At 46.2% G+C, this 24,831-nt stretch overlaps 1 protein-coding gene across 1 annotated transcript in view; it reads right to left on the bottom strand.

Annotated features, from left to right (window-relative positions):
- pkd1b (polycystic kidney disease 1b) overlaps window positions 1-24,831 on the bottom strand; it is a 196,357-nt gene that overhangs the window by 141,795 nt on the left and 29,731 nt on the right. The window contains exons 8-13 of the mRNA XM_048611156.1: window positions 23,603-23,734; window positions 22,408-22,583; window positions 18,458-18,594; window positions 13,898-17,547; window positions 13,160-13,236; window positions 12,991-13,033 (exon numbers count right to left, since the gene is read on the bottom strand). Coding sequence (XP_048467113.1) covers window positions 12,991-13,033; window positions 13,160-13,236; window positions 13,898-17,547; window positions 18,458-18,594; window positions 22,408-22,583; window positions 23,603-23,734 — 4,215 coding nt within the window. The remainder of the gene's footprint in view (window positions 1-12,990; window positions 13,034-13,159; window positions 13,237-13,897; window positions 17,548-18,457; window positions 18,595-22,407; window positions 22,584-23,602; window positions 23,735-24,831) is intronic.

A 24,831-nucleotide genomic window follows, 5' to 3' on the forward strand; every position in this document is an offset into this window, starting at 1 on the left:
CAGGTCAGAGGGGTGGCCATGGTTACCTGTATGGGCCCCAGTTATGCCTGTCTCTTGGAGATCGCAAGAACTACAGATGCTGGAGTCAGAGTCAACACAGTGTGGAGTTGGAGGAACACAGCAGATCAGGCAGTATCAGAGAAGCAGGAGAGTCAACGTTTCGGGCCTAGAGTCTTCATCAGGAGGAGGAAGGGAGCTGGGAAATAAATAGAGGGGTGGGGCTGGGGAAAGGTATATGGGATGGTGATAGGTGAATGCAGGGAGGGGATAGTGGGGATTGGTCAGTGAGGCGGATAGGTGGGGAAAGAGATGGACAGGTAGTGTCAGGTCAAGGAGGCGGGGATGGGAGGGAGGGTTGGACGTGGGATGAGGCCAAGGGTGGGGAGACTTTGAAACTGGTGAATTCTATGTTTAGGCCATCAGGCTGTAGGCTTCCGAGGTGGAATATGAGGTGTTGTTCCTCTAGTTTGCGTGTGGCATCTTTGTAGCACTAGAGGAGGCCCAGGATGGACATGTCACCCAAGGAGTGGGAGGGGTAGTTAAAATGGTTGGCAACCGGAAGGAGTTGTTGATTATAGTGTACGGAGCGCAGGTGCTCTGCAAGTCTGTCACTGAGTCTACGTTCGGTCTCACCGATGTAGAGGAGGCCACATCAGGAGCAACGGATACAGTGGACCAGGATGTTGGATATAGAAAACGTGTCTTGGGCCCCAGATGGAGGTGAGAGGGGAGGTGTAGGGACGTATGTAGCACCTCCTGCAGTTGCAGGGAAAGGTGACAGGTGTGGTGGGGAGTGTGGACCGGACAAGGGAGTCACAGAGTGAGCGGTCCCTATGAAAGGTGGTGGTGAGGTCAGATTGTATGTGGCAGAAATGGCAGAGGATGATGTGCTGGTTGCGGAGGTTGGTGGGGTGATAGGTAAGGACCAGGGGGACTCTGTCTTTATTTTTGTTAGGGGGTGGGGGTTTGAGGGCAGAAGTGCAGGAAATGCAAGAGATGCGATTGAGGGCATTTTCAATAAATAGAGGGAAGAAGTTGTGGTCCTTCAGGTAGGATGACATCTGGGATGTCCAGGAGTGGAACGCTCCATCTTGGGAGCAGATGTGGCGGAGGTGGAGGAACTGGGGGCATGGGATCGCATTCTTGCAGGAGGGTAGGTGAGAGAAGGTGTAGTCAAATTAGCTGTGGGAGTTGGTGCGGTTGAAATTGATGTCAGTGCTGAGACGGTTACCAGATATGGAGACAGAGACGGCCAGGAAGGGGACGGAGGTATTGGAGGTGGTCCAGGTGAATTTGAGGTTGAGGTGAAAAGTGTTAGTAAAGTTGATGAACTGTTCAAGCTCCTCATGAGGCAGCGCTGATACATTGATGACTGTAACAGAGGAACAGGTGAAGGATGGTGCCAGTGTAACAGCAGAAGAGGGATTATTCTACGTATCCTATGAAGAGGCAGGCATAGCTTGGACCTATACAGATGCCCATAGCCACCGTTTTGGTTTGTAGGAAGTGGGAGAAGTTAAAGGAAAGTTGTTGAGGGTAAGAACAAGTTGCGTTAAACAGATGAGGGCGTTGGTGGAGGGGGACTGGTTGAGCCTGTGGGAGAGAAAGAAGCCATCCATGTAGGGGAATACAAGTGTAGAGGGATTGGATGTCCCTAGTGAAGTTGAGGTTTTGGGGGCTGGGGAATTGAAAGTCCTGGAGGAGGTGGAAGGTGTGGGTGGTATCCTGAATGTACGTGGGGAGCTCCTGGACCGGGGAGAAAAGACAGAGTCAAGGTACATGAGATGAGCTCAGTGGGGCAGGAGCCGGCAGAGACAATGGGTTGGCCGGGGCAGTCAGGTTTGTGAATTTTGGGAAGGAAATAGAAATGGGCAGTGCGGGGTTGGGGAATGATGAGGTTGGAGGTGGATGGGAGGTGTCCTGAGATGATGGTCACGTGATCAGGGGTGGGTCATAATTGAGGGGACGATAGAGGAGGTGTCAGAGAGTTGGCATCTGGCCTTCACAATGCAGACGTCAATGCACCAGCGCACTACCGTGCTCCCCGTTATCCGCGGGTTTGATGGTAAGGTTGAAGTTGGAGCGGAGGGAGCGGAGGGCTGCACGTTCCATGGGGGAGAGGTTGGAGTGAGTCAGAAGGTGGAGAGGTTGAGGCGATCGATGTCACGATGGCAGTTGGAGATGAAGAGGTCGAGGGAGGGTAGGAGACCATGGGGTGGTGCCCAGGAGGATGGGGTGTGTTGGAGGTGGGAGAAGGAGTCTGTAGAGGGCCGGTTAGACTTCCGGTTAAAGAAATAGACACGGAGGGGGAGGCAACGGAAAAAGAGTTCGACTTCCAGATGTGAATGCAATTCATTGATGTCTGGGCGCAGGGGAATGAATGTGAGTCCTTTGCTGAGGACTGACTGTTCGTCCTCATTCAGGGGGATGTCTGGGGGTGGGGATGGTGAATACCTGGCAGGGAATGGGGCCGCGACTAGGTGTAAACCTGGTGGCTGGGAGTGGGGGTGGAGACTGTCTCGGGAATGGGTGCGTGTACGGGGTTGGTCACGTAGGTGGAAGTGAAAGTGACATCCCCCGCGCTGGTGGCGGAGGAAGTGACATTGCCAGTGTTGGCAGAGGGAGTGATGTGGCTGGCGTCGGCAGAAGTGACGTAGTCGACGTGTCAGTGGGAGAGACTGAGGCGACTGTATGGTTAATGATGCCGGGAAAATTGAGAGTGACATCCTGGATAGGGTTGGTGTCTGGGATGGTGGAGGAGGTCTGTGTTTGGAGATAAGCACAAGCAAGTTTGGGGTATTTATGGTCTTTAATGTCCATTACAGCAGAGAAAAAGCATTGGGTGAGGGTGTGGATCCTGTGTAGAATGAAAAACAGTAGAAGTCCTTTGCAGGTCTGGGAGAGGGTGGCTCTGAGCTGGGGTAAGGCTGACTGTAGTGTGAGATGTCGGCGCATGGCTGCGAGTGTGGAGCTGACAAAACTGTTTCTGGAGGCTGTGGATGTACTGTAGATAATAGTTGTCACAGTTTGGGCCAAATTGGAATGGTGCAAGCATTATTTGGAGTCCATTGGGGATGATCCGGCTGCAGAGGCAGGTATTGAGAATGGAAATATGGCTGTAGTACCGGGTTTGCTTCAGTTGCTGGATGAGTTATTGCTCAAACTCTAGAAAACCCCTCTATGCCTGGCTCTTTGTCGGATACTTCGAACATTCTTCGTTCCAGTCATATTTCTGACCCCCACCCACAACTCTTTCTCCAATATACCAATATCATTGGTGCTGCTTCCCTCTCTCTAATTGGAATTAGAAATTTTACTGATTTCGCTTCCAATGTCCACCCTGCTCTCACTTTCATCTGGTCCATCTCTGACTCCTCCCTTCCCTTCCTCAACACATCTGTTTCTATTTCTGTGGATAGGCTGGCCACCTATATCCACTACAAACCCACCAACTTCCACCGTTACCTCAACTATACATCCTCACACTTGATCCCTGTAAAGACTATTCCATTCTCCCAGTTCCTCCGTCACCATCACATCTATTCTGATGATGCGAACTTTGACAAGGGAGCTTCCAAAATGTCCAACTTCTTCCTCAACAAAGGATTCCCTAGCACCATGGTCGACAGGGCTCACAGCTGGGTCCGACCTATCTCCTGCACTTCTACCCTCACCCCCTCTCTTCTCTCTCACAACAGTGATAGGATCGTCACTTACCATTCCACCAGCATCCACATCCAGAGGATTATTAGCCACCATTTCTGCCACCTCGAGTGAGATGCCACGACCAGACACATATTCCCCTCCCTCCCCTTGTCAGCCTTCTACAGGAACCATTCCCTCCAAGACACCCTGGTCCACACTTCCTTCACTCTCAACATTCCCCCACAGTCTCACGGTACCTTCCCCTGCAACCACAAAAGGTGTAACACCTGTGCATTTACTTCCTCCCTCCTCAAGGACCCAAACATACCTTCCAGGTGAAGCAGCATTTCACCTGCACTTCACGTAATCTCGTCTACCGCATTCACTGCTCACAATATGGTCTCCTATACACTGGGGAAACAAACAGTGACTGGGTGACTGCTTCACAGAACACCTATGTTCTGTCCGCAAAAAAGACCCTGAGCTTCCAGCTGCCTGCCACTTTAACACTCCACCCTGTTCCCTGGCCAACATCTCTGTCTCAGACTTGCTGCAGCGCTCCAGCAAAGCTCAGGGCAAGTTGGAAGAACAGCACTTCATTTTCCATTTGAACATAAGAACATAAGAACTAGAAGCAGGAGTAGGCCATCTGGCCCTTCGAGCCTGCTCCGTCATTCAATAAGATCATGGCTGATCCTTTCGTGGACTCAGATCCACTTACCCGCGTTCTCACCGTATCCCTTAATTCCTTTATTGTTCAAAAAAACTACCTTTTTTTCAAAAACATTTACTGAAGTAGCGTCAACTACTTCACTGGGCAGGGAATTCCATAGATTAACAATCCTCTAGGTGAAGAAATTCCTTCTCAGTTCAGTCCTAAATCTGCTCCCTCTAATCTTGAGGCTATGCCCTCTTGTCCTAGCTTCACCTGCCAGTGGAAACATCCTCTCTACTTCTATCTTTTCTATTCCCTTCATAATTTTATATATTTCTATAAGATCCCCCCTCAATCTTCTGAATTCCAATGAATATAATCCCAATCTACTCAGTCTCTCCTCATAAGCCAACCCCCCCAACTCCGGAATCAACCTAGTGAACCTCCTTTGCACCCCCTCCAGTGCCAGTACATCCTTTCTCAAGTAAGGAGACCAAAACTGCACACAGTACTCCAGGTGTGGCCTCACCAGCACCTTGTAGAGCTGCAACATAACCTCTCTGCTTTTTATTTCAATCCCTTTAGTAACAAAGGACAAAATTCCATTTGTCTTCCTAATTACTTGTTGTACCTGCAGACCTACCTTCTGTGATTCATGCACAAGGACACCCAGGTCCGTCTGCATAGCAGCATGCTGCAACTTTTTACCATTCAAGTAATAATCCTTTTTACTATTACTCCTACCAAAATGTATGACTTCACATTTATTTATATTGTATTCCATCTGCCAGACCTTCGCCCACTCACTCAATGTATCTATGTTCCTCTGCAAAGTTTCACAGTCCTCTGCACACTTTGCTTTGCCACTCACCTTAGTGTCATCTGCAAACTTTGACACCCTACACGTGGTCCCCAACTCCAAATCATCTATATAAATTGTAAATAATTGTGGTCCCAACACTGATCCCTGAGGCACACCACTAGTCACTGACTGCCAGCTGGAATAGCACTCATTTATCCCCACTCTTTGCTTCCTGTTAGTCAACCAATCCTCTATCCATGCTAATACTTTACCCTTAATGCCATGCATCCGTATCTTATGCAGTAGCCTCTTGTGCGGCACCTTGTCAAAGGCCTTTTGGAAATCTAAGTACACCACATCCACTGGGTCCCCATTGTCCACCTCGCTCGTAATGTCTTTATAGAATTCCAAAAGATTTGTCAAGCATGACCTGCCCTTCATGAACCCATGCTGCCTCTGCCCAATGGGACAATTTCTATCAAGATGCCTTGCTATTTCTTCCTTGATAATAGACTCAAGCATCTTCCCCACTACAGAGGTTAAGCTAACCGGTCTATAATTCCCCATCTTTTGTCTACTTCCCTTTTTAAACAGTGGCGTCACATTTGCTGTTTTCCAATCTGCTGGGACTGCCCCAGAGTCCAGCGAATTTTGGAAAATTTCCGCCAGTGCACCTGCTATTTCTCCCGCCATCTCTTTTAGTACCCTGGGATGCATTCCATCAGGGCCAGAAGACTTATCAATCCTTAGCTCCATTAGTTTGCCCAACACTACCTCTTCCGTAATTATGATTGTTTCCAGGTCCTCACACACCTTTGTCTCTTTGTCAATTACTGCATGTTATTAGTGTCCTCCACTGTGAAGACCGATACAAAATACCTGTTCAATGCCTCGGCCATTTCATCATATCCCATAACTAAATTCCCCTTGTCATGCTCTAAAGGGTCAACTTTTACTTTAGCCACTCTTTTTCGTTTTATATATTTATAGAAACTTTTCCTATCTGTCCTTATATTCTGTGCTAATTTTTTCTCATGTTCTATCTTACTTTTCCTTATAGCTCTTTTTGTGGCTTTCTGTTGACCTTTAAAGTTTTCCCAATCTTCTAGTTGCATGCTGTTTTTGGCCACTTTGTATGCCTTCTCTTTCAATTTGATAGCCTCCCTTATTTCTTTAGACACACATGGCAGATTACCCCTTTTCTTACAGTCCTTCCTTTTCATTCCAATATACTTTTGCTGAGCACTTTGAAAGATTGCTTTGAAAGTCCTCCACTGCTCGTCAACTGTCCCACCATAAAATCTTTGTTTCCAGTTTACTTTAGCCAAGTGCTCCCTCATTCTATTGTAGTTCCCCTTGTTCTAGCACAGGACCCCGGTATTGGATTTTATCTTCGCACTCTCCTTGGGGACCTTGCAGCCTTCCAGACTCAATATAGAGATCAATAACTTTCCGGCTTGAGCTCTCCCATACCCTTATCCCAACCCCACACATTCGGCCTTATTAACACATAGTCTGCTATTACACATAACTCATTGTTAACTACTACCAGTACCCATTAATAGCTATTCACCCTCCTAGCCAGATTGTTATCCACTCTTTTGTCTGTACTACTGTTCTCTCTCTTTGGGCTCTATCCCCACCTATCGTTTACTCCTTAACCCCTCCCCCCATCCTACCTTCTGCACGTAAACTAACATTTTCCTAGCTACCATCAGTTCTGAGGAAGGGTCACTCAACCCGAAACATCAATTCTAATTTCTGCCAGACCTGCTGACCATTTCCATCAAATTCTGTTTTTGTTTCTAATTTACAGCATCTACTGTTTTTTCGGTTTTTACTTGGAAATATATTGCTGTTCCTTCACTGTCACTGTGTCAAAATCCTAGAATTCCCTCCATAACGGCATTAAGAGTCAACCTACAGCACATGGACTACAGTGGTTCAAGAAGGCTGCTCACTATTGCCTTCTCATGGGCCAATAGGGATGGGCAATAAATGCTGGCCTAGCCAGCAATGCCCACATCTCACAAGAGAATTTTTAAAAATGTCAGCACAGGTTTGTGAAAGGAAAGATTCATCTGAAAATCTTGATTGAGTTTTTTGAGATGGGAGCCAGAGGGAGAATGGGGGTAGTACAGTTGATATGTGTATAAGTATTTCAGCAAAACATCTGATGAGGTCCTGTTAGGTCCTATTTAGGGGAGTTGATGGCCTAATGGTAGTATCATTACTATTAATCCAGAGACCCAGGTAATATTCTGGGGATCCAGTTTAAATCCTGACATGACAGACAGTGGAATTTGAACTCAATAAAAATCTAATGGTAACCATGAATCCATTGCTGATTGGCAGCAAAAGTCCATCTCGTTCACAAATGTCCTTTAGCGAAGGAAACTGTCACCCTTACCTAGTCTAAGCTGCATGTGACTGTAGGCCCACAAAAATCTGGTGACTCTTAACTGCCCTTAGGGCAATAAATGCTGGCCTAGTCAGTAAACCCACATCTCATGGATGACTAAAAAAACTGTTCAGAGGATAAAATGAATTCCAATTCAAAATTGGCTCAGTGGCAGGAAGCAAAAGCCACTGGATCATTTTGTGACTGAAGGACTGTTTCCAGTGGACTTGTACAGGACTTACTGTTGTATCCATTTCACTCTGTGGAATTGTTCAGTGACTTGCATTTCAGTGCAGGGTGAGATATTAGAAAGCGTGCAGATGATGGCTGTGTGGTTTGCAATGATCAATTAAGGTATAACTGCAGAAATATAACAATAAACCAGTTAGACAGACAGTTTTCAATCCGGAGAAGTATGAGATAATGCATTTGTGGAGGACTAACGAGACAGGGAAACACATTAGTGAGATCGTACACTGAGAATTATAGAGAAGCAGAGGAACATTTGAGTGTGCATCCAAGGCCTCCGAGGGTGGCTGGACAGGCTGACAAGGTGGCCAAGAAGCCACATGGGATCCTCACTTTTGTTATCTGAGGGGTAGAATTTAAGGGAGTTCATGCTGGAAAAGTTGGCATTGTGTGTGTAATTCTGATCACCACACTGATGAACAATGTAATGGCATTAGAGAAGGTGAGGTGGAGATTAATGAGCATGTTGCCTGGACTAAAGAAATATGATTATGAGGAAAGAATGCTGGGATTATCAACTTTGGAACAAAGGCAGCCGAATAAACACAGAACAGTACAGCACAGTACAGGCCCTTCGGCCCACGATGTTGTGCCGAACTTTTACCCTAAACCTAAGGTCTATCTAACCTCCACCCCTACCTTATACTATCATCCATATGCCTATCTAATTGCCGCTTAAATGCCCCTAATGAGGCCGACTCCACTACCCTCTCCGGAAATGCATTCCACGCCCCGACCACTCTCTGAGTAAAGAACCTACTTCTGACGTCTCCCCTATATCTACCTCCACTCACTTTAAAAATATGACCCCTTGTAATAGCTACGTCCACCCTAGGAAAAAGTCTCTGGCTGTCCACTCTATCTATACCTCTGATCATTTTGTACCCCTCTATCAAGTCACCTCTCATCCTTCGTCGATCTAAAGAGGAAAGCCCTAGCTCGCTCAACCTTTCCTCGTAAGATTTTCCTTCCATTCCAGGCAACATCCTGGTAAATCTCCTCTGCACTTCCACATCTTTCCTGTAATGAGGTGACCAGAACTGGACACAATACTCCAGATGTGGCCGAATCAGGCTTTTGTATAGCTGGAGCATAACTTCATGGCTCTTAAACTCAATCCCTCTATTAATGAAAACTAGCACACCATACGCCTTCTTAACAACTCTATCCACCTGGGTGGCAGCTTTCAGGGAACTGTGGACATGAACCCCAAGATCCCTCTGCTCCTCCACACTGCCGAGAATCTTTCCATTAACCCTACATTCTGCTTTCAAGTTTGTCCTTCCAAAATGAATCACCTCACACTTTTCAGGGTTAAACTTCATCTGCCACTTCTCAGCCCAGCTCTGCATTCTATCAATGCCCCTTTGTAACCTAGAACAGCCCTCCGCAGTATCCACAACGTGACCCACCTTCGTATCGTCCGCGAACTTACTAATCCACCCTTCCACTCCTACATCCAAATCATTTACAAAAATTGCAAATAGAAGAGGACCCAGAACTGATCTTTGTGGTACACCACTCATAACTGAGCACCATGATGAATATTTTCTATCCACTACCACCCTTTGTCTTCTAAGGGTCAGCCAATTCTGAATCCAATCTGCCACATTTCCCCCTATCCCATGCCTCCTTACTTTCTGCATAAGCCTCCATAGGGAACCTTATCAAACGCCTTACTTAAATCCATGTATACCACATCCACTGCTCTACCTTCATCCACGTGTTTGGTCACCTCTTCAAAGAATTCAATAAGGTTTGTGAGGCATGATCCACCCCTCACAAGTCCATGCTGACTATCACGAATCAAACAAGTGATCATAAATCCTACCTGTCGTAGCCCTTTCCAATAATTTGCCCACCACTGATGTAAGACTAACTGGCCTGTAATTTCTGGGGTTATCCCTATTCCCTTTTTTGAACAAGGGAATGACGTTTGCCTCTCTCCAATCTTCCGGCACTATACCCGTGGACAGTGAGGACGAAAAGGTCATCACCAAAGGCCCTGCAATCTCTTCCCTCGCTTCCCGTAGAATCCTTGGATAAATCCCATCAGGCCCGGGGACTGATCAATCTTCAAGTTCCTCAAAATTCCCAGTACATCTTCCTTACTAACATCCACCTCCTCTAGCCTACCAGCCCGTTTCACACTGTCCACCTCTACAACTAGGTCCCTCTCAGTTGTGAATACCGAAGAAAAATATTCATTAAGGACCTCTACTATCTCTTTAGGCTCCGTGCACAAATTCCCTTTACAATCCTTGATCGGCCCTATCCTTTCTCTGGTCATTCTCTTATTCCTCACGTACGTGTACAAAGCCTTGGAGTTTTCCTTGACCCTATCTGCCACGGTTTTCTCATTCCCCCTTATAGCTCTCCTAAGCCCTTTCTTCAGCTCCTTCCTGGATAACTTGTATCCCTCTGGAGCCTTTTCCGATCCTCGTTTCCTAAACCTTATATAAGCCTCCTCCTTCCTCTTAACCAGTCGTTCGACCTCTCTTGAGAACCAAGCCTCCCTCACTCGACTGCATCTTCCCTGCCTGCTGGGGACAAACATATTGAGCACACGCAGTATGCATTCTTTAAATAATCTTCACATTTCAATAGTGCTCTTCCCTGACAGCATCTGTTCCCATTTTATATTACCCAGTTCTTGCCTAACAGAATTGCAATTACCCTTCCACCAATTATAAACTTTACCCTGTACCTATTCTTTTCCATGACTATTATAAAAGTAACAGAGTTATGATCGCTACCGTCAAAATGCTCTCCTACCAACAGGTTTAACACTTGGCCCAGTTCATTGCCAAGCACCAAATCCAAAGTGGCCTCTCCTCGTGTTGGTCTATCTATGTACTGTGTCAGGAATCCTTCCTGAACGCACTGGACAAAATCCGCTCAATCTAAACTATTACAACTAAAAAGTTTCAATCAATATTTGGAAAGTTGAAGTCACCCATGACTACAACCGTGTGACTTCTGCACCTTTCCAGTATCTGCCTTCCAATCCGCTCCTCCACTTCTCCGCAACTATTAGAGGGTCCGTAAAAAACCCCCAACAAAGTGACTGTTCCTTTCTTGTTCTGGACCTCAACCCAAACTGACTCTGTAGACATGTCATTCTCGAACTGCCTTTCAGTAGCTGCTATACTAGCCCTGACCAGCAATGCCACTCCCCCACCTCTTTTACCACCCTCCCTATTTCTTTTAAAGCATCTAAATCCCAGAACTTCCAACAACCATTCCTGTCCCTGAGTTACCCAAGTTTCTGTAATGGCCACAACATCATAGTTCCAAGTACTGACCCATGCTCTAAGCTCATCTGCCTTATTTCTGATACTTCTAGTATTGAAGTTGCAGCTGTACAAAACTCTGGTGCGGCCTCACTTGGAGTATTGCATACAGTTCTGGTCACCGCATTATAGGAAGGATGTGGAAGCATTGGAAAGAGTGCGGAGGAGATTTACCAGGATGTTGCCTGGTATGGAGGGAAGGTCTTATGAGGAAAGGCTGAGGGTCTTGAGGCTGTTTTCGTTAGAGAGAAGAAGGTTAAGAGGTGACTTGATAGAGACATACAAGATGATCAGAGGATTAAATAGGGTGGACAGTGGGAGCCTTTTTCCTCGGATGGTGATGGCTAGCACGAGGGGACATAGCTTTAAATTGAGGGGTGATAGATATAGGACAGATGTCAGAGGTAGGTTCTTTACTCAGAGAGTAGTAAGGGCGTGGAATGCCCTGCCTGCAAAAATAGTAGACTCGCCCACTTTAAGGGCATTTAAATGGTCATTGGATAAACATATGGATGATAATGGAATAGTTTAGGTTAGATGGGCTTCAGATTGGTTTCACAGGTCGGCGCAACATCGAGGGCCGAAGGGCCTGTACTGCGCTGTAATGTTCTATGTTCCATGAAATATACACACCTCAAACCATCCCTGTGTCCATAATTACGCTCCGTCGACCGCACTTCTTTATTAACAACCTCACTCCCTGTTGTGTCTGTTGGAAGACTAAATACCTCATCCTCTGAATTACCAATCCGGTTCCCCACCCCCTGCCAATCTCATTTAAACCATCCCGTATAGCTCTAGCAAACCTCCCTCCCAGGATATTTGTGTCCTTCCGGTTCAGGTGCAACCCGTCCTTTCTGTACAGGTCCCACCTTCCCCAGAATGTGCTCCAATTATCCACATAATGGAAGCCCTCCCTCCTACACCAGCCCTGAAGTCACGTGTTTAGCTGCATTCTCTCCCTATTTCTTATCACATGGCACTGGTAGTAATCCAGAGATAACTACCCTGTTTGTCCTGGACTTCAGCTTCCAACCTAACTCCCTGTACTAATTTTTCACATTCTCTGTCCTTTTTCTACCTATGTGCATTGGTACCGATGTGTCCCATGACTGCTGGTTGCTCACCCTCCCCCTTAAGGATCTTGAAGACACGATCCGAGACATCACGGACGCTGGCACCTGGGAGGCAACATACCATCCATTCATCTCGTTCGCGTCCACAGAACCTCCTGTCTGTGCCTCTTACTATTGAATCCCCCACTACAATTGCTCTCCTATTCTCCCCTCTTCCCTTCTGTGCGACAGGGCCAGGCTCAGTGCCAGAGACCTGTCCGCTCTGGCCTTCCCCTGGTAGGTCGTTCCCCCTCAACAGTATGCAAAACGGTATACTTATTATTGAGGGGAACGGCCACAGGGGATCCCTGCTCTGTCTGCCCGTTCCCTTTCCCCCTCCTGACAGTCACCCAGCTACCTTTTTCCTGTACCTTGGGTGTGACGACCTCCCTATAACTCCTCTCTCTCACCCCCTCAGCCTCCCGAATGATCCAGAGTTCATTCAGCTCCAGCTCCAGTTCCCTCATGCGGTTTGTGAGAAGCTGGAGTTGGGTGCACTTCTCACAGGTGAAGTTAGAGGGGACACCAGCAGTGACCCTTACCTCCCACATCCTGCAAGAGGAGCATGCAACTGCCCTAGCTTCCATTCCATCTACTCTAGATTTCCAGAAGAATAAAAAAAAGCCTTACCTTACTGACCCTCCACACAGTCTTTTTTTTCGGTTAGAGGAGGAGGATGGGTGGGAGACACTACACGTGTAGTGTTTCAGGTTTAGCCAATGCCCGAATATATTAGTTCACTTCCTGGCTTGTGTGCTCACCACTCCCGTCGCTGAAAGCAAGAAGGCCGCTGCCTCACGAGTTAAGTGTTTCTGAGGAAAAAAGCTTACCTTGCCGGCTGCATCCTGGCTTGCGTCCTCACCACTCCCACCGCTGAAAGCAAGGAGATTGGAATGTATAAAATTGTGAGGGAAGGACCTATTCAGCATGGCTGAGATGGCAGAGATTTACAGTGAAAGGCAATAAGTTGAGAGAAGACCTGAGGAGGTAATTTCTCACCCAGAGGTTGGTAGAATCTGGAACACACTGCCTGAAAGGGTAATAGAAGCAGAAACGTACTTGGATGGTGCCAGGACCTGTCAGGCAATAGAACAAGAACCAGAAAAGTGGGATTAAGTTGAACAGCTTTTCAGCTGTTGATGGACGATATGATGGATTGAATGGCCTTCTCTGCTGTAAATTCCTTTGATTCTATAATTTCTAAAATCCATCTTCTTACTCAAAATATCTAACATCGTATCTATCTGTGACTGGGCCAGACAAAACATCAGACAGAAGCTAAGTGACATTTGAATATATTGGCCCATGTGATTTAGTTTTGGTTTTTCAAACACTTTCTTCTGATTGTACAATTTTAATGCTTCATCCAGAGGATTCTATGGCATGGGGCAGCAACATGGGAAGTATGAGCCACGTCTGATGTACCAGCCGCTGTATCACTGCCACCATTTCACTTGTGTTTCCATCCAGCCAATGTTGCACAGAAAGTTTCTGTGACTGCTTAGGATTTAGACTGCATCATGGGCTGGTAGATATCGATTGGATTGTATCTACCACAGACAGAATTAGTTGAATTCTTGAGGGAGACAGTCTGCGGGATTACAGGGAAAGAGCAGGAGAGTAAGACTGATTGGACTTCTCTTTGAAAGAGGGGTTACATACTCTACTAGCCAAATGACTTTCCTCAAGTGCCCTCTTCTGTGATTTTATTCAGGAAATGTGAGGTTCAGCACTTACCACAGCTTCACAAACCCAGTGGTAAGTCAGAAAAGCCTCCTCCTCCATCTCAACATCCGGGTCGTAGGATTTTGATCCATCTAGTACCAGATCCTGGTGATTGGCCCATGTTCTCTCTGATCCTCCACTGATAATGGCCAGCAGCTTACTCTGTACCACCTGGATCACCGCTGCCACCTTCTGGCTCAATGGTGTGCTAACAAGGTCCACTGTGAACTGCAAGCAGTGGGCACCTAGAGGCAGTGCCAATTTGGGCAAGGCCAGGATGGGTTTGCCAGTATCTACAGCGCTGAGGGGCACTCGAGCTGACCCATGGCAGCTGGTGCCCTCTAACAGTTCCCAATGGTAGCGAGCCTGGTACGCTGTGCAGCCCCTTAGGTCCACCTTAGCCTCAAAGTAACTCGCTCGTGCCCGGACAACAGTAGGTGGTGGTTTGACCAATCCGACTTCAGGAGCCCAGCAAGCAGGCTGCCGCACGTTGATCACCAGGCGGCCAACCACAGAGCTGACATCATTGAAGACCTTGGCCTCCACAGTGTACCAACCAGCTGTCTTATACCTGTGCTGGATAGTGCCATTCTGACTGGTGTATGTCTTGGGTGAGTCACCAAAGTTCCAGAGGTATCGAACATCAGTACCCCCCAATAACACCATCCGAAATGTCACAGCCTGTTCCACAAACAGATCAACATTGTCACTCCAGAGCTTGCCTGCCACTGACACGGGGAGTTGAACTTGAATGCACTCAGTAAGTGAAAGGGCACCAAGCTGTCCAATAGCCTCCACATGGACAGTTAGCTTTCCTGTGCTCTGAGGGGTGTAGGTAATGCTTGGCCCTGAGCCATGCAGATCAGGTAAGCCTGGCAGGTGGAGGTGCCACCTGTACCTCACACCTGTCCCTGTGTGTACCCTCGCGGTGAGCTTCATCTCCTTGTTGGCCTCCACAGTAGACTGGCAGCAATTAACCAAATGGAGTCCAGTGACCTCCTCCAGCACCACCACAGAGGCAGAGCACATCTCACTGCTGACTTCATTGCATGCTGTCGCAGTCACATTCTGCAGTCCTACTGAAGGGAATGTCACTTTGTAGGTGTCTCCACGTAGTGACAACTGTGTGCGCAAAGTGACAAAATGCAGGAAGTAGCGCACCATGCTGCCCTGCTGAACATTAAGGGTAAAAGTCACTGCTTCACCAACCCGAACAGTTGTCTTGTCCAACTCGATGACAAGCCCTATGACTCTGTCCTGCACTGTGAGGTTATGGTGCACTGACTCCCAGCTAACTCCATTGGAAGCATTGAGGGTGAGTGGGTAGACTCCTGCTGTGCTGAACGTATGATTGATCTCATGACCGTGCCAGGAGTGGGTGCCTACTGGGCTGAGCAGGCACCATTCCCAGGAGATATCAGTGCCTCTGCCTGCAAAGCCCTTCAGATGGGTGGTGGCATTAGTCTGCAAGTAAAAAGGGAGTGCCTCATCCAGCACAGTGTAGCTCACTTCACAAACAGGCTCTTGGATTGTTAAAACAAGGGAGTTCTGGACACTCCCTAGCCTATTGTAGACGGTCACGTTTACCTTAGTGGTTCCTGCTGTTGAGTAAATGTAGGAAAGTGAGGAGATGCTGGTCCTTAGGCGATTTTCAGCTCCTTCGATGAACCATTCATACAGTAAATCAGTCCCAGAGGTGACTGTGACATTCAGTTGAACTGGTTGCCCCGTGGCTACGTTGCGTGGTGTTGAAGTGACCTTCACCCCACTGATACGCTCCAATACTGAGATCTCTTCACTTTGGCTGACTCCTCCAAGAGCATTTTTGGCCATCACCACCAACCAATAATCCCCAGCTGCCTCTGGTTGAAACATCATGATTGCCCCTTGACCTACAGCAACCACAACAGGGCCTCGTCTAATGGTCCATTCAAAGGACACATTTGACCCCAGTGCCACGTGTGCACGCAGTATACAAACCTCCTTTGCAGCAAAGTAACTTCTGTGAATCAGATCTCCAGTGTCTATTTTCACATCTTGGATCCTTTCTTCAGCCTGAACGGTGACCATTTTTGTTTCTTCACTCACCTCATTTCTTGCTGTCACCACCACACTGTAAGTGCCAGGCTCCAGGAAGCTGTGTTTGAAACTGGATGATCCGGGGTGTAGGACACAGTCTCCACACACTGCCCAGAAGAAGACAACTTGTTCTCCTGTGGACAGCGAAGCAGTGAAGGTGACACTCTTCCCAGTTTCCACTACCAGCTGTCCAGCACTGACACACAGCTGGGTGATGGGGGTGATGACACGGACATTCAGGAACCTCTCCAGGCGACTGACCAGGTTTACCCCCACCACCATCATGGTGAACCATCCACAGCTCCGATAAATGTGAGATACCTGCTGGCCCTCTGTCCTGGCAGTGCCGTCGCCAAAGTCCCAGTAGAATGTGGCATTGGTACCCGAGGCACCATGGAGATGAAATTCATATGTTTTGTTCGAGGAGAGAGCCTCCTGGGCCAGACCCTCATGATGAATTGTGAAGTCCCCAACACTTTCCTGAACAGTCACTGAGCAGGAACTACTTTGATGGTCAACATGGTTACTCACAGTGACCACAGCCAAGTAGATGCCAACTTTATCATAGACAAAGGACTGCTCCCTGCAACTGGAAATAGGAGGCCCTCGCACCCCAAAATCCCAGTGGTATTGGTAAGGGTGCTGCTTGCCTTCCTCAGGGTCCACCTTGGCCACAAACTGAACTGGGTCTCTTAACCGTACGGAAAGGTTCCTGGCCAATAGCTGGACAGAATGGATGGGCGCCTGTACACAGATGGCAGCCTGGTAGGATGCAGTATTGAAGGGGCTGGTGGCGGTGACGGTGATTGTGTAGTTCCCAGCTGTGGCATAGGTGTGATGGACCCCGGAGCTGCCTCGGACCACCAGGGCCGGGCTCCCGTCTCCGAAACTCCAGCAGAACTGAGTCCCATTCCCTGTGCTGGACACCTCAGCCTGAAAGGAGGTGTTGCTTCCTGAGACCAAGCATCCTGTTGGTTTGACAGCCATCACCTTCAGTGCATACACCTCCACAACAACCGACTGACTAACTGAGCTGACCAAGTTACTCCCAGTTACCGTGATGGTGTAACGCCCTTCCACAGGGTATCTGTAAAAAATGGTGTCAGTTGTCAGATTTCCAAGGGTGTGTCCATCCCCCATATTGAAGGCCCACAGAATGTTTGAGCCGCTTCTTGCTTCTGCATGAACCAGTATTGTAGAACCCAGCTCACTGCGCTCACTGGTTGTCACCTCGAGGCATGTAATCTCTTCTTCCACTGTAACCATCAGATAGGAACTCATTGCACTGGCTGTATTATTGACTTGGAGTGTGACATTGTAAATTCCTCTCGTTTTAAACCTATGCTGCACTGTGGAGCTCGTTGCCAAAACAGCAGGAGCTCCATCACCAAAGTTCCACGTGTAGAATATCCCAAAAGAGGACGGCCGAGGGTAAGCTTCAAATACAATGACTCCGTTGGTGTGAGGGTGCTCTGGCATCTTTGCGCAGTTCAGTTCTGTCAAAGGGTAGCGGACATACACTGAATGACTCCACCTAATGCAGCTCCACTGAGCAGCACTCTCCACTTCCAAAATATAGTTACCTAGAAAGACAGAGAAGTATATTCAATACTGTTGCTTCTGACGTGCTACATTTCTGACACCACCAACCCTACAGCTGATAAAGTACACTCGGTGATCTGGGATGACAGAGCAGCATGAGAATGGACAGCAAACACACAGATAGAAAGAGTGAGAAACAGAAAAAGAAAACAATTCAAGGATGTGACACAGTGTGCAAGTCAGAGAGGGAACATAAGACAAGCGAATGAGTTACACATAGGAGAGACAGACAGAGGGAGAAAGTCAGAGCCATATTAAATGAAAGGGAGATAGGCAGAGAGAAAGATTGGCAAAGAGAGAGAGAGTGAGAAAGGTTGAAAGAGATTGGGACAAGAAAGTGACAGAGACAGAGAGGGATGCAGTCCCAAACGGTAAGAGAGAATAAGAAAGAGGTAGAGGGAGATTGGAAAAGAGGTAGACAGATTCGGAGATGGAGACTGTGAGAAAGACCGAAAGAAAGAAAGAGAGGAATTATTACCAACAAAAAAAGAACACAGGGACAGGCAGGGAGATACAGGAAAATGATTACAAACCCATGGATTATGACTGAACTGCTGTGGCGTTCTCAATTTTCCAAAAGAGCTGTCGAGGGGGCAGGTTGAGTCATTCATGGTAACCTCAGCCAGTGCTGGAACTGAACCTGCGCTGCTAGCATTAATCGGGGTAAGGCTCACTCACTGTCTAACTGTATAGTCAATGTTTATTCAGCAGGGTAAGGGTCAGTCACTGTGTAACTGTACAGAGTCAATGTTTTTCAGTGGGGTAAGGGCCACTCACTGTGTAACTGTACAGAGTCAGTGTTTTTTTCAATTGGTGCAAATCTATTGTCCTCTGGAACTATATTTAAAAATCAGATTTCGGGATAAGGATATTTTCGAGTTGTGTCATTACCAGGCTGAGAGTATGCCCAGGTCATTTTGTCTTGCACCATTATGGTCGTGGTCCTTGAGTCTGGCTCAGACAGGTGGGCGGAGTGTGGTGGATGCCTGGAATGCGTTATTGTGGCATTTGCATTGCCGAAGTTCCACCTGATTAAGAACAATGCAAAGTAACTGAACAGAGAACACATACTGTGATACCTGATTCCACCAACACACTCAAACCACCCATTCTCTACCATTATCACGTGCAGTAAAGATATTTCATATTCAGAAGACAATCCATACTTAGTGTGGAATCCTTTGGAACTGATGTTTCATAAGGGACAATGATGTACTGTAAAATGTGGTTTTCGAGGGTCATCTAATATAATTAGATAATTCAACACTGCCCTACTGTCTCAAAAAGGACAATATTTGAAAAGGGAACGGTGAAAACCTACAGACCCAAGAGTTGACCAACACACGAGAAATTACAGAGAGTTGTGAATACAGACCAGTCCATCATGAAAGCCAGCCCTCCTTCCATTGACTCCATCTATACTTCCTGCTGTTTGGGAAAGTAGCCAACATAATCAAATACCCCTCCCACCATGTTTATATGCTCTTTCACCCTCTTCCAGCAGGCAGAATATGCTCCAGCAACTTATTTTCTTGACTCCCTCAATATTCTGGGATAGATCCCATCAGGTCCTGGGAACTTTCTACCTTAATACTTTTGAAGACTCACAACACCTCTTCCTTTTTAATAGCAACTTAGCTTAGAGACTTGATACTCCCCTCCCTGAGATCATCCTCCACCAATTCCTTCTCTTTGGAGAATACCGACACATAGTATTCATTTAGGACCTCACCTACCTCTTCTGGCTCCACACATCGATTCCCTCCTTTGCCCTTGAGAGGTCCAACCCTTTTCTTGGCTATCCTCTTGCTTTTTATAAATGTATAAAGCGCCTTGGAATTCTCCTTAATCCTGTTTGCTAATGACTTTTCATGACCCCTTTCAGCCTTTTTAATTCCTTGTTTAAGTTCTTTCCTACATTCCCTACATACTTCGAGGACTTCGTCAGTTCCCATCCTCCTAGACTTTCCATATGCTTCCTTTTTCTTTCTGACCAAGGTCATAACATCCCTGGTGTTCCAAAGTTCATGTAACTTGCCATACCTATCCTTCATTCTCACAGTAATACGCTGCTCCAAATTCTTATCAGCTGCCGTTTGAAATACTCTCACATGTTCGATGCAGATTTATCCTCATACAGCCGCCTCCAATCAAAATTTTCCAGTTCCTGCCTAATATTGTTATAGTTCGCTTTCCCTTAGTTTAACACCTTCACTCGAGGACTGCTGTCACTATCCATGAGTATCTTAAAACTCACAGTATTGTGGTCACTACTCCCCCACTGAAACTTCACTCACCTGACCGGGCTTATTTCCCAGGTCCAGTATAACTCCTTCAGGGTATCAGGGATGAGCTGGCAAGATGAATACAGATGGATACCGAACTGGCTTAATCGTAGGAGACAGAGGGTAGTGGTGGAAGGATGCTTTTCAGAATGGAGGGCTGTGACTAGTGGTGTTCCACAGGGATCAGTGCTGGGACCACTGCTGTTTGTGATCTACATAAATGATTTGGAGGAGAACATAGCTGCTCTAATTAGTAAGTTTGCAGATGATACAAAGATTGGTGGAGTTGTGGATAGTGGGGAGGATTGTCAGAAGATACAGCAGGATATAGATCAGTTGGAGGCATGGGCAGTAAAATGGCAGATGGAGTTTAATCTGGACAAATTTGAGGTGATGCATTTTGGAAGGTCAAGTACAGGCAGAAATTATACAGCGAATGGCAGGTCCACAGATCACTGAAGGTGACAGCACAGCTCGATAAGATTGTAAAAAAGGCTTATGGCATGCTTGCCTTCATTGGAAGGGGCATTGAGTATAAGGATAGGCAAGTTATGCTGCAGCTTTACCGAGCTTTAGTTAGGCTACACATGGAACATTACGTAAAGTTCTGTTCACCACGCTATCAGAAGGATGTGGATGCTTCGGAGAGGTACAGAAAAGGTTTACCAGGATGTTGCCTGGTTTGGGGGATTTTAGCTATGAAGAAAGGTTGGATAGACTGGGTTTGTTTTCTCTGGAATGCAGAAGGTCGAGGGGCAACCTGATAGAAGTTTATAAGATTGTGAATGGCATGGACAGACTGGAAAGTATGAGGCTTTTTCCCAGGGTGGAGGTGTCAATTACTAGGGGGCAGAGGTTCAAGGTGTGAGGAGTGGGTGGAGTTTAAAAGATGTGCAAGGCAAGTTTTTCACACAAAGGGCCTGACATGTGTTGCCAGAGGAGGTGGTGGATGCAGACACAGTAGCAGCATTTAAGAAACACCTGGATGAATACATGAATAGGAGGGGAGTAGAGGGATACAATCCTGTAAGTGAAGACTTTTAGTATAGAAGGTCAAAATGTGGTAGCGCAGGAGGGCCAAAGGTCCTGTTCCTGTGCTGTATTGTTCTTTGTTCTGGAATATAGGAATGTTTAAAAACACATAACAACAGATTTAAGAACAGCATTCTCCCCGCTGTTATCAGACTTATGCACAGACCCCTCATATATTAGAGTTGATCTTTCTCTGCACCTTCTCTGTAACTGTAACACTATATTCTACATTGTGTCCTATTACCCTGATATACTTATGTATGGTATGATTTTTCTGATTAACATGCAAAACAATACTTTTCACTTTATCTTGGTACATGTGACAATAATAAATCAAATCAAATCAATGCAGTGCAACCATGTTTGTCTCCCTGGCTAATCTTTAAACGTTTGCAGAAAGACACAGCACCAGGAGGAAAGGCAGCAATATTTATGTCTTAAGAACTGACTGTATCATCAAAGGTCTCGAAGCCCATTCCTTCTGGAAACCATCAATACACCAAATTGACCTCCTGATAATGTGACTACAATTGTGTGACCTGCAGAAAGTTATTTTCTTCAAGAGAATCTGAAACAACTTTGGTAGATGACTTTGGCTGTTGAGTTCACCAAGACTACACTTAAAGATACTATTATATCAGGACTGCCTTATGTAAAAGACAAGATAATCTTGTGAGTTACAAACTATTCCTTCTGGTTATTACCAGTGAGAGTGCACTGTTCTCTTCAACTCCACTTTCCTGAGTGTGTTTGTACGTGTGACTCTTAGTGATGAGTATTAGACTGTTAGCATGAGTACAGGAGCAAAGATGTCTTGCTGCAGTTGTATACAGCCTTGGCAAGAACGTACCTGGAGCACTGTGTACAGTTTTGATCTCCTTATCTAACAGATAACAAATAATAATATGGGGAATGCAATGCAAGTTCAGCAAACTAATTTGCCAGAAGGCAAGATTGGTTCACAAGATTTGGGTAACTGGGTCTGTATTCTCCAGAGTTTTTAAGAATATGTAGATATTTTCCTAATCAACTTGGTCAGATGGTGGACTTGAACTTACAAAATTCTTACAACGTGCAATAAAGTGAACATGGATAGGTTTTTGTTTTCCTGATTGGTGACTCTAATAATATCAGGATAAGGGGTCAGCTTTTTAGGACTGAAATGAAGAGGAATTTCGTCACTTGGAGGGTGGTGAGTCTTTGAAATTCTCTAGCCCAGAGGGCTGTGCAAGCTCAATCCCTGAGCAAGTTCATGGTAGAAATTGATAGGTTCCCGAAGACTAATGATATCAGAGGATATATGGATAGTGTGGGGATAGTGCAGAGAAGTGGTGTTGATGTAGAAGAACAGCAATGATCTAACTGACTGGCAGAGCAGATTCAATAACACACATACAGAGACAAGCACCTACATACAAGTGCACACACAAAAAAATTCTATATACCTAACATATGTAAACATTCATGCACAGCTACATAGATCCAGAAACATACAGAATGCCTACATATGTTGATGTCACTCACCGGAATGTAACCTCTGCTAAACTGTCCACCATGATCCTGAATGTGAATGTATGAGGTCTGTCAACAAGAACCGTGCCAGACAAATTAATAAACTGTGGATCTGTTAGAGGGTGCATGGTGTCAGCTACTAACTCAGTTTCTATGCTCTGCTTGCTCACCGGATTCACTGCCATTAACTGTAAAAAGAAAGCACAGTAAAATGTTACAGGCTAGAATCCAGGCAAGAGGTTTGGGATGCCTGTGACTAAGCTACAGGCTGGAATTTAATCAAGGAATTTCAGCGGTTTCTTTATAGCGCGTGGTGGGGGAATACATTACACACCAGACTGATTCGTGGGATGACAGGACTGACATACGAGGAAAGACTGGATCGACTGGTCTTGTACTTGCTGGAAATTAGAAGAATGAGGGGAGACTCACTGGAACATATAAAATCCTCATGGGACTGGACAGGCTAGATGCAGGAAGGATGTTCCCGATTTTGGGGAAGTCCAGAAATAGGGATCACAGTCTGAGAATAAGGGGTAAGCCATTCAGGACTGAGATGAGGAAGAATTTCTTCACCCAGGGAGTTACAAACTTGTGAAATTCAATGTGATGAGACTACGTACTCGAGGCAGTGTGAAACACCAGGCAGGATTAATGCTTGGAAGCAACAAACAAAAGATTCAGGAACAAGAGGTCATCATCACTCAGTCAAAACAGTAACTATGAACACAGCAGGCCAAGCAGCATCATAAGAGCAGGAAGGCTGACGTTTCGTGAAGGGTCTAGGCCCGAAATGTCAGCCTTCCTGCTCCTCTGATGCTGCTTGGCCTGCTATGTTCATCCAGCTCTACACCTTGTTATCTCAGATTTTCCAGCATCTGCAGTTCCTACTATCTCTGATACAACAGTAACTATGATTAGTTTTATGCAATGCATTGACTTAACAGCAGATTATAGGAGACAGGAGGCAAAACTGTCAGAGAGAGGGGTCATTAATCATGAAAGGGACAGAGATAGCAGGAATGGGAACAAAATGATTGAATGCAGAGATTGGATTTTTCCCAGGGATAATGAATTGTACAGGCCTGACATGGTAATGTTTCTCAACTCACTAAGGATCAGGCCCAGGCCTTAGTGTGTGCAAAGGGTTCCCGCCTGGCACAGAGCCAGGAACAGCAGCAGAGAGCTCCATTTTTGTCACACTCACCTTGAGCCTGTAGGTTGCTGGTTGTTTGAAGATCACCTTGTAGATTTGTCCACTGTAGACAAACAGCTCCATATTGTCAATCACCCAGGTGAAACTGACAGAGGTGCCATGAGTAACCTGTGCTGAAAATACCTGTAACGAGAGGCTTGTTACAGAAAGTAATAAATTTGTTGCAGAAATCTGGACAGGGTCCTCTGCTCATCACTTTAACTGTGCTGACATATCACATCCTCTTCCCCACTGATCTCCTGAGACAACCTCTACCTCACTATTCAACTGTGGGAATGATATCACATCAAAACATCCACTCCTTGCACTGTACCAGGGCTACAGCCTATACTATGAACCACAACAAACCACTGAGGTTTCTTTGATGAGTTTCTGTGTTCTATGTTCTAACTTGGACTTAGCCAAAAAGAAGCACCTCTCAGATCTGCCAAATCTACCTCCTCTGACAACCTTTACAAGTTAGAAGGAGCATAGCAGCCAGTAGGTGGGAGCAGCAACAACTCCAAGTCAAATCCCAAAGTGAACAAGTGTCACGGTTTGTCATTGTCATGGGATCAAAGTCCTAGAGTTGCCTTTCTCCCTGACAGTATTATGGGGAGCATTTTCAAGAAAATGGCATAGCCCAATCTTGTCAACAGTGACCGTACCCAAGGTGGCATTATCAATTTTGCTGTTGTTGATGATGTCCAAATGGAGAATTCATTAGAAAAAACCTTCTTCCTCATCCAAGATGCACCTTCCCATATTGCCTATGAGTATTGTGTATTTAAGTATGGTCATGTTAAGAGTCCAATCACATGATGTGACAATGACACCATTGGCCATTCTGGGCAGGAAGAAGCTCAGTCTAATCTTACTGCCTTTAGAGTGAACATCTCATTTTTAAAAGCTCTTGTTCTTTTAAACACTACGATCCCTAGACATTCTTCAAACATAACACCAGATGACGACGAGGATGAGTTACAGTCAGTTAAAAAAAATTTAATTCCCACCAGTGAAGAGGTTAACAATGCAGAAGAAGTTCACAATGTGCTCCACACTAAAGGAACACTGGGAGCAATGAGGGAAATGTTAGAAGTACAGACTCAAAGAAACAGGCAGCCTCAGGAATACTTTGTTTTAAACAGGAAGAAGAAAGGCAGTCCTAAAATTTTCATGGTGCATCATGTTGCGCAGGACCTATAACAAAAAAATAACAAGAAATTTTGGCACTGTGGGAT

The sequence above is a fragment of the Rhincodon typus genome, chromosome 23 (genome assembly GCF_021869965.1).
Source record: "Rhincodon typus isolate 14 chromosome 23, sRhiTyp1.1, whole genome shotgun sequence".
Classification (NCBI taxonomy): domain Eukaryota; kingdom Metazoa; phylum Chordata; class Chondrichthyes; order Orectolobiformes; family Rhincodontidae; genus Rhincodon; species Rhincodon typus.